General features: G+C 33.7%; 1 protein-coding gene across 1 annotated transcript; it reads right to left on the minus strand.

Annotated features, from left to right (window-relative positions):
• Positions 1-1,167: 1,167 nt before the first annotated feature.
• On the minus strand, positions 1,168-8,846 carry LOC120088341. The gene is made up of 4 exons (XM_039045564.1): positions 8,536-8,846; positions 8,325-8,430; positions 4,513-4,724; positions 1,168-3,075 (listed from the first exon to the last, which is right to left on the minus strand). Exons 1-4 carry the CDS (start codon positions 8,722-8,724, stop codon positions 1,705-1,707), a joined length of 1,878 nt encoding a protein of 625 aa, XP_038901492.1. The 5' UTR covers positions 8,725-8,846; the 3' UTR covers positions 1,168-1,704.
• Positions 8,847-11,396: the final 2,550 nt, after the last annotated feature.

Consider the following 11,396-nt stretch of genomic DNA (forward strand, 5'->3'; position numbering starts at 1 on the left):
TTTCAACTTTTAATTTCCTGTACTAAAAAAACTTTTAATTTCCTGCTATACTTACAAAAATTCATATTCATATTATGTTATTGATATATGTGAATGTACAAACAGCATTTGTCTCCTAAACAACCATTTATTTAGTCAATTAACTTAATTATTTATTAATTTTAAATAAAATAAATTAATAAATTTTACCCCAAAGTAATACTTAATACTAAATTAATTAACTTAAATGGTAAGAATTGAGGAATAATGAAATAAAAATTAAATTATTCACTAGAATTAAGAAAATTATTTTAAATGACAAAACTGCTAAAAATATGTACAGCTAATAGCAAAATATCATAATCTATTTGTGAATAAATCGCGATAGACAATGATAGACTACTATCTGTGTCTATATATGTCATGATAGACATATATGATAGTCTATCACGATTCATTACAAATAGACTGTGATATTTTGCTATTATTTATAAATATTTTAGTATATTTTCCTATATTTGAAAATAACCCTTAGAATTACTATTCAATAAATAAAAACATAAAATATTAATCATATACGTAAAAAAATTATTAAGACTAAATGTTATTAATTAGTTAGTAGTTCTCGTTGAGATATTGATAATAGTTAATTATTCAATAATACTATTATGTCTACCATTCAATTAATGGGCATAAAAAACTCATCTTCATGGAGGGTAATTAAGAAACTATTGTAGGTGAGTTTTTATGTTCCTCGATAACTATTTTCTACGATCTAAGAAGCAAAAGCTCAAGCAAATATATATTCAAGATTTCATGATTCAATTTTCTACAATAGTAAAATGTTTTACAACCGTTGCAGAGTGAGACATTGAACAATAAATATGTGAGGTAGAAATTAGTATCTTATCTATTTTTTTTTTTTTATTATTATATCCACAAGTGTTTAGGTCAACTTCTCATAAGACAACCCGCTGACCTTACAACATTTGGGTGTCAAAGAAAAATATCTTACCTACTAGACTATCTTCAGATTAAAATTATGAAGTTTTCAGCTCTATTATATCCCGAGTCTCGAACAGTTAGTAAATAAGATAACTACTAATTAAAACTTGTACTACATTACATCTTGGGATCTGATCAGGAAAGAGGGCACAAGTTTTTCTCTATCAGTTGGAACTAAAGAGGTTGAAAAATTAACCACCAAATCTGGTGCTTCTTTTATTCTTGTATAGGAAAAGAATTGATCAAATTTATTAATATACATTGAGCAACCAAGAATTTGGAGAACTGTAACAAGAATGCTATTTTCACAAAGCTTACCCAACTTTGAAGTTAAGTAAACAATAATCATGACCTCTATACTCTTTTACTACACAACAAATAAAGATTTGTGTACCTCATCACTTGGATAACCCCCAATAGGGAATGAACTATGCTACGTCCTTCTTGCTTAAGACTTGCTCCTACAGAACTAAATGGAAAAGATTGAAAAATATCAGGACATGTAGCTCAGAGGATTAGAGCATGTCGTCACAAACCGTGGTGTCGGGGTTCAAATCCCTCCTACCCATAGCCAGCCAAAAAGGGAAGGACTTATCCCTCTAGAGGTAGGAAAATCTGTTGACAATTAAATCTAATTTTGGCCATTATTTTCATTTTTGTACCCGTAATAGTACAAGGCTCAATTCCAAGTTGTTCGAGAATAGTAGCAGCGTTGAAATGCTATGACCGGAGATAACCCTTCCTCTTTGCTCGTTTTCTAGATCTCATGAGTTCCACCAGCGAAGGAAGAGGCTCGGGCACAGGGACATTCATTGACCTATACAACTTTCTAAACTTGTCATTGAAACCCTTGGAAGATCCGACACTTAAAAGATGTGAATTACTACAACTTGCTATTCTGTCATTATTAACTATCTTTCCAACGTGTGTCTTGAGAAAAATACTGACATCTTTACAATCGTCTAACGACTCTTTTCCCTTTGCTCTACTTTCCTGCTCATGGACATGTTCTTCTTCTACGTCATTGCTGACTACTTCTGGCGGGTTATTGTTCATAGACACCACTTTTATTTCAGAAGTAGGGAGCCTAGTCCAATCAGAGTAAAGTGAGGCATTTACATCAGCTAATACCGCATCATTCACAAACTTCTCATGTTTTCCTTTAGAGTGAACTTCATTTTTAGAACTTTTTGATGATTTGTGACTCAGCTTACCGTTAGCATCATGAATGGACAAGTCTGCTACTATATCTCCAACTGCTTCTACAGGCTCGTTCTCTGTAGATGGATATGAAACTTCTGGCAACAAAATGGCATCTTCAATGGCAAGTCTAGCTCGTCCGAATAATGTGAGAGGCGGCAAGTTGCTTGAAGACAAAATGTTTAACATTTCTTGAGGAATAGGATACACTTTCACCGGCTGTGATTGAGGGTCTACGTTTCGTGCTTCAACTATAGGGGAACAACTCACTTCAATCACAGAAGCATCTAAATCTGAAGAACTATCCTCAGGTATACCAAAAAGCTTCCAAATTAGGCCATTAGAAGTTATACTAGAAAAACTGAGTTTCTTTTTCACATAATCCAAATCCATGGCTCGACAACCAGGAGTGGTTGAAACAACCCATTTTGGTGCTAAAATTTGCAAGGCCCATTCTAGTTCTTCCCTTGACGAGTGCATCGAGTAACAAACATGCCAAATACCATGTTGGTCTTTAATTGCTTCACTAATTATTTGTTTCCTTGTGTTGCAAATCTCTGACAATTCCTCACGAACATACCACTGGGTTGAAGGTCGGATTACGAGAGGTCCAGACTGAAAATTAGTTTGGGCATCTGCAAGCAGCGTTTTTGCAGTTTGACATAGTTTAGGGAATCCATCAATCAGATGAAAACGGGAGGATGGATCTTGAGTGAGGATGTCGGGATCTATAAGTTCAAGAGCCTTGTAACCTGCTTTCGTGGATTCATCAGCAAATATCTTTGAACCAAATGTTTGGGACACTTGTTGCAATATCTCTTCCTGTCCTAGAAGATTGCAAATCAGATATACTAACGAAGCATCAGGGTGTTTCCATATACAATTAATAACCTGAAAAGATAGATTATCTTATATTAAATACTGGCTATATATTATAAGAATGTAAATACATAATATTCATTCTGCCAAACAGCCAAGAATAATCAGACGGACTAAAGATTTAAGCAGAGCACAAAAACAGTGAAAAGATTACCAGCCACCAAGACGTACGCCATGAACTATAGAAATTTAATGTCTAAAGGAAGGTGAAGTTAAAATTAAAAGAATTGCCAATAAATTTTTCTTTTTTTTTTTAAACAGAAACATAATTTTTCATTGATGTAATGAAAAGAATCTAGTGCTCAAAGTACAATGATAGATAAGAGCTAGTTGCAACTTAAAGAACGGCGATCAACAGGTGCACCCAACTGTCTCAACTAGGTTGACACACCCCTAGCGCCCTGATCACATCCCAATAAAAAGTACATCAATAAGAAATATGTCAAAGAGAAATACAACTAAAACCATAACAAAAGCCTCAAAGAGAAATACACTAAATACATCAAGGAGAAATACATTAAAGAGAATTGCCAATAAGCTAACAACTGGCAGAGTATGACATTTTGAAGGATCCAACATAAGAAGTCTGATTGAAACATGGTTTTGTGCACAATTAATATGGGCTCCAAACATTCATAAAGTGGTCCAAAATGATGGTATCGGCCAACAACTCAAAGGAATAGATACAACATGGTGCTACTTGTTCCATGATAATAATAAAAGGGAAAAAAAAGCAGCAGCAGAAGAATAAGAAATATGTGGAACGCGTGCTGCTTCAGATTAGCATTAGGCATAAAAGGAACTGGGGGAGAAGACATATCAAATACTTGAAAAGATTTAAAAATAATTCAGAGAAATTTGGAGGCTAACATTGTTCGATGAAATAGGAAAAGCAAACTCTTACCATTTCATTGCATTTGCATATGTCAAAAGGTAAAATTCTATGAAATCATCCAGTTACTTAACAAAATTATTTAATCAGCAAACCAATTACGTTAAACAGAATTATAAATACCATTAAGAAAACCTTTTTCTCTTGAAGTGATATGAGGCTAAACCTAGTAGATTGACCTAAACACTTATAATCTTGTATTGGAGGAAGCAGCTTAGGCAAGGTTAGGAAAAGGACACCATAGAGACATAGTTGTTGATGATTTTGGCCTACATATCATAATTCTGCAATGAACGGTGACACACAGAAACTTGAAGCTTCTAGAACTACAAAGCAAGAATATAGGTAAAAGGGGCTAGGGATAAAATAAAAAAGGTTCTGCAGAAAATCTTACGTATAGGCTATAGCGATGTGATACACATCCATGAACAGAAAATACAAAAAGGAAATTTGTATGTTGACATGACATTAACAGACAGATTTCATATTTGGAAATCTACGGAGGATTTACTTGATTCTCAAATCTCAACATGTATTAAATAACTGGAAAGTGTTACCTGACGTATTGATGAATGCCTGCTAGGGAATGGTTGAAAGAATCTACCAAATGTGCAGTCTAGAAAAATCAGATCTAGTTTACATCTCGGCTCTTTACCACTTTTTCCACGATACTTGTCAGGTAAGTTCTGTAGGCACTCAGGAGTTAATCTACAATCACCCGTATGCAGAATATTGCCAAAATTGCCTTCGAATAAGAACATAACAGCTCCTAACCATTTTTTAATCCATGCCGGAGAAATATATCATTTGTTAGCTTCTAAATTATGATAACAATAAATACCCAATGCACATAATAACCCCCACGAGATCTCCAAGAAAAAAGAATGGCAAAAGGCAAAAGCAAGGATAAAATGCAAAAACAGAAGAGAAGTGATGGAACAAAAAAAGAAATGTTAAAATGAAAAATAATAATAAATAAAAATCCAAACAATAATTCTAAAAACAAAATCTGGGATACACATATAATCCCCTAGAAAAATAAGAGCTATTAGACCAAAAATAAAGTATAAAATGAAGTGTAGAAGTCTTAACATAAACCTAACCAAATACCGGTCTAGATTTAGAATATCGATACTAACAAATTATAATCTAAGTATGAAGTGAGAGAGCATCAAAATGCTTGCTAAAGACATCAATTAAAGGATCTGCGGATGAATGTAAAAACAAAATGTAAGGCATAATGTATAGTGCAATAGCTAAAGGAGATGATCTCAAGATTTTTCTTTATAAGATAGCCTCAGGGAGAAGGCACGAGTTCAATTCAGTAGGTTATAGTCAGATAATATATCATTCTTGCTCCCGACTGCTGGCTCAAAAATTAAAGGGGAAATACTTAACCTTTTCCTTTGGTAATATGTACACAAAGGGCCTAAATCATAAATTATCCCAATAGAATTAGAATTGTCTCCCAACTCTTCCACAGCTAGTAACTAATTAGGAAGACATGAAAGAGACCCTAACATTGTTCAGGATTTTTGTTTGTGCTATCAATTCAAAATGTGTGTGTGAAATTTCACACTAAGATGAAGTGGTAACTTAAACTTAGGAGGTTGTTTGGGTGGTTGGTAGAGCAATATGTCATTTCAGTAAAAGGACATGAAAAGAGCAATATGCCATTTGTTATTCTTTTTTTTTTTCTTTTTTTTGGGATAAAAGTAGCAACTTTCATTAAGAAAAAAGTGAAAGAATACAAGCACGGGCATATAAAAAAAACCAAGCCCACAAAAAGAGAGCCCCCATTACATAAAGAGACTCCAACTGTGCAAAAGAATGCCTATAGAATAGTTACAAAAGGTCTTCGAAATTGAAACCCACAACGAAATGTAATAGCAAACGAGGGATCAAGTCTCACTAGGGTCCCTTTCCCTACCTCTAAAAGTCCTACTGTTTCGCTCACCCCACAAAGACCAAACAATAGCGCACACCATAGCCAACCGTCTCCTCTCCTTGAGGCGGGTTGAGAAGAAACTCCTCGATCATACTCCTGGTACTCCGCTAACGAACAATTGAGAGACCAAACGTCTGAAAGAACAGCTCCCAAACAGCACAAGCATACTCACAATCTCACACTGCCAAAGGATATGATCCAATCTTCGTCCACCCTCTGACAAAGGAGACAACAAAACGTCCCAACAAGCCAAGGTAACTTCCTAACCAACCAATCCATCGTATTAACACGACCATGAAGAACTTGCCAAGTAAAGAATCTCAATTTTCTAGGAATCTCAATCCTCCAAAGAAGTGAGAAAACTGAGACACCTTCAATAGAATGATCAACCATACTTTGAAAGAAAGACTTACACGAGAATCCTTCCAAAGGATTGGAATTCCAAGCTCTCACATCTCTTCTACCAAGCCTAATGGAATGGCCTTTGAGTAACACAAGAAGAGAGGCCACATCCACCGTTTCCCTATTGGAAAGAGGACGACGGAAACCGAACGAAAAGGAGCACGAGCTACTGGACCACACAAGAAATCAGCAACAAAATGGTTTTTGAGGCCTTAAGGGAAGATAAATGATACAGTCTCTTATATAAAGCACAAAGGGGTCTTTTCCCCACCCAATGATCTTCCCAAAAATAAGTATCTCTCCCCTCCCCCACCACACAACAAACAAGGTTAACAAACAAAGGAAGCTCTTTCGAAATATCCTTCCATAATACTTGGTGCGTACCTCTAATCCCCCTAACATCCATTCAAAATGATGGGACCATGAATATTAACAATGATCTTACACCAAAGATAGTTGGGTTCAGAGAAAAAAAATGCCATGATCATTTGCCATGCAGGGCTTTGTTGCATAACCTAAGATTCCCAATCTCAAGACCTCTCGCAAAAAGGGTTTTTCCACAATCTCTCACTTAACAAGATGAGACCCATCATCCACCCCTTCCCAAAGGAAATTACACATTAATTTTTCCAGATCCTTACAAATCTTACAAGGGGATCTAAAAAGGGGAAAGAAGTAAATGGGCATACCATACATGACAGATTTAATCATAGTAAGCTTGCCCGCTTGGAGAAACCTTTTTTTCCAAGAGGTCAACCTTTTTCTAATTTTATCCACTAGAGGATCCCACACAACAATCGACTTGGGATTGTTTCCAAGAGGAAGACTAAGATAGGAAGAAGGAAGTTCCCCAATCTCACAACCCACAATATTTGCCCATCTCCTAAGCTTCTCTGAGTCACAGGTAATCCCCTTCACACTACACTTACCCCCGTTTATCTTCAAACCAGAAATCTCCTCAAAGAAAGCCAAAATGTGATTTAGTAAAAGAAATGAGGATTCACTACCTGAACCGAAAAAGATCGTATCATCCGCAAACTGAATATGGAAGAGGGGAATTCTATCCATACCCACAAGAAAAGGGGATATAATATTGTCAGCCACACACTTCCCCACAATTCTGTTGAGGACATCCACCAACAAGAGGAATAAGAAAGGGGCAAAGGATCTCCTTGTCTCAACCCTCTTGTTGCCCCAACTTTGCCCCTAGGACTCCCATTAATCAAGAAAGAATATCTGACATTCCTCAAGCAACCCCACATCCACATCCTCCATTTGTACCCAAAACCCTTCTTATCTAACATTTCTTTTATCGAGAAAAAAAAATGAAAGAATACAAGGGTGTACTAAAACAAAAAACCAAGCCCTCCAAAACCCTAAAGAAAGAGGCTCCAATTAAGTAAAAGGTTTCCTACCTATTAATTACAAAAAAACCTTCAAAATTGAAACCCAAATAGAAACATGTAACCCCATCGAGGACCAAAGATCACAAATGTCCCTCTCCACGCCCTATAAAACTCTATTATTTCTCTCTCTCCAAATATTCTATAACAAAGCACACATCCCACCAAGTCACAAGAACACAGATTGAGGAGGAACTATATATCTCTTATAGAGAGAGAGTATCTTTTGAACATGGGAAAATTACAGGTTCGATATTGGTACATGAAACTGATGTTTGATGCAATTAAAGTATGACACTAAAAGAGTTTATATGAGACTTGATTTAACAAATAATTAGATGTCAATTTAAGTTAAAATACAACCCCAAGAAGCAGCTAATTGCTTCATTCACCCTGTAGATTTCACTCATAACAACGAAACTTTCAATGCGCTGTTAATCTTAATCCAAAAAGCGTGTAAGAACAGTAGGGTCTGCCAATTGGATTTCTGTTATTTCTAAAATTTCAATTGTTCTTTAATAGCAGCCCACCCGACAATTGAGATGCGCAAATTCAAGCCCTAATAAAATCTGTCAAATCACTTGATTCAAACAAATGGGTGGGATGGAAAAAATACCAGGGCAGTGATGAGCATCAAAAACAGTAACGGTGAAAGCTCCATCAGGATCTTTGACGACCAGCGATTGCCCCACCTCAATACACACAAACAACGAATCATGAAGCTGCGAAAAGAAAACAAAAAAACAACAATTCCAAAATCAAATTAAGGCTCCCGAAAAAGAAAAGCGTATAGAAAAGCAATTGATTGATTGATAGTGAAGAGAAACCAGAGGAAACTGCTGAAGAACGATGGATTTGGTGAGAAAAGTAGAATAGATGGGGAAGGAAGAATGGGGGGCAATCCCAGTGGTATGATCCCTGTGAGCGTGGGTAAGAAAATGGTGGCGCTTTTGCTTAGAAGTTGGAGTCCATGTATCCACTGAAAATGGCAGGCCTTGGGGCATTTCGATCGGCATCTTCGAGTTCTGAGGGGAATTTCCGATGGCAGAGGAAGAGGAAAATGAAAGTATGAACCCTAATTACAGGATTCATAATTCTCTCAAGCTTCCCCAACAAGCAAAAATTTCGAACTGGCGGGACGGTTGACTTAGCAGTTTATTTATAATTTACCGCGTTTATCATATTTCGAAAAAATATATATATATTAGGACAAATATGAATTAAATAAAAAAATTGTATCAATTTAAACCTCAAATTAATAATTGTATCAATTTAAATTCTAGATTTTTATAAATGTATCAATTTAAATACTAAATTTTCATAATTGTATCAATTTAAACCCTCCATTATGTTTTATTTGATACACTCATGAATATTCAGGATCTAAATTGATATATTATGAAAGTTCAAAATTTAAATTGATACAAATCTCAGAGTTCAAGCTTTAAATTCATACAACCGCAAAGTTTAAGGTCTAAATTGATGCAATAATTAATTTAGAGTTTAAACTGACCTAAAGTTTAAGGGTATAAATTGATATTTGTCTTATTTTTTAAGCATATTTCAAAAAAGAATTAAAAAGGTTGAATTGGAAAGGAGTAGCTTATTTAGGAGTGATGGAACAAATTAAATATAGGCACAATAGGAAAAATATCTATTGTTATCGTAATATCTGCTACTCCTATTCACTGTTCACTAAATAATTTATTCATTATTTCGATTTTTGTAGATTTTGCATAATTCTGAAATTTACTTTTGTGGCAAACAATGAAGGGTGAATTTTCGCTAAATGGCTAAACAAAAATAGTTAAGGATATACTTTTTTTTTTAATTAAATGTTTGACAAATTTAACCTTACCAAAACTTCCTAATATAATGGAGTATTTTAACCAATCGAATAATTTAAAAAAAAAAAAAAAACAAACAAACAAAAAACAAAAAACAAAAAACAAACCCTAACAGTTATGAATCTGGCTAGTACAAAATCAAATAGATATTTTTTTTTTCATAATTTTTGGCTAACTATAGAAAATTTAAACGGATAAAGAGAAATTGTGAAATATATATATATATATTGTTCGCTACTAGATTTGTAGAATATATATTGTGCGTAAAAATTACTATTTAATTCCAAAATATTAACCCTTCAACCATATTATAGAATATTTGAAATAAATAGTAAAATAAGGAGAAAAATATAATAATATATCACTTCTTAAGAATATTTGCAATATAAAGTGTTGTAATCTATTTTTGAATTTTTTCTAATTTTTCAATTTCGTTCTTCTTTGTCTTTGTCTTGTCGCACACCTTTTTCTTCCTTTCTTTTCTCTTTATTTTTATTTTTTATTTTCTTTATTTTCTTCTATTTTTGTATATTTTCTTTTTCTTTTATTTTCTTTCACTTTTCCAGTTTTGCTTTTCCATTATTTTTTTTTCTTTCTCCGATTTTTGCTTCTTTTCTTCATTTTTTTATTTTCTTTCCTTTCTCTAGTTTTTCTTCTTCTCTTTCTTGTTTTTTTTCTTGTTAATTTTCTTTCTTTTATCCGGATTTTGCTTCTTCCCTTTTTTCATAAGAATTATAAGACTGAATTTCGTACCCAAGACTTGAAAGTATCTAATTCATGAGTGACTTAACACCAACAAGTCAATCATCATGTTTGATTATTATAATAAAACATTAAATATAAATAGCAAATGAAAATGGATTTGAAAGAAGCTATTTTTTTAGTCTACAAATTTGCACCATTTTTAGAAACGTTGCTTAAAAATTTGAAATAAGAAACGATAATATTTATTAAGCAAGTATATTTCTCAAAAAATGACAAATGCTAATGATATCAGACAAGCCAATAGTTTTTTTTTCTTTTTATAGGATTTTAAGAGTACGGTGTCTATTAGAAATAAACTGGAAAAAATGGTATAGATGACTGAAATGAAGGGCACAAATTGAAATATTTGTATGTTTGTGTACCGTAATATTTGTTTACAAAATCAAACGAATAAGGGTTTGGTTTGGCTTTTTGTTATTTTTATGGAAGTGCCCTTGAGAGGTATCGAAAATAAAAGGGACCGTATGAATGTTTGGAAATGACAAAGAAATGGACAATAAGATGGTCAGTAGCTACCATTGATAGAAGCTACCACTGATAGCATGTCATCGATGATAGAGGCTAATACTGATAACACGTTATCAATGATAGAATCTATCACTAATATCACGTTATCGGTGATAAAAACTACCACTAATAACATGTTATTGGTGATATAGAGATATCACTGATAGCATGATGTCATTGAGATCGTTGATAGCATCTTATCAATTGTTTTATCAGTGAGAAAAACTATCTTTAATAACCACGATATGAGTGACATTAGTGATATCGATGATAGAGGTTAGGTGAAATTTATATATCGAGTTTCTTTGAAAGTTCATAACTAGTTAAAGAAGTTTATCATTGCTAGCCTTAAGTGTTAATATTTCAAAGTTGATTCTAATTGATGAAAGTCTATCAGTGGTAGCGATTGATAGCTATTATCGATGATAGCTACGATAGAAGATTATTAGTGATAGTTACTATATTAATCTTTCAAAGTTGTTAGTCATTTATGAAAGTCTATCAGTTAAAGCCACTAATAGTTCTCCATCACTGGTATAGCTCAATCTTTCAAAGTTTTGGTTTTTTTT

This window comes from Benincasa hispida, chromosome 10 (genome assembly GCF_009727055.1).
Source record: "Benincasa hispida cultivar B227 chromosome 10, ASM972705v1, whole genome shotgun sequence".
Classification (NCBI taxonomy): domain Eukaryota; kingdom Viridiplantae; phylum Streptophyta; class Magnoliopsida; order Cucurbitales; family Cucurbitaceae; genus Benincasa; species Benincasa hispida.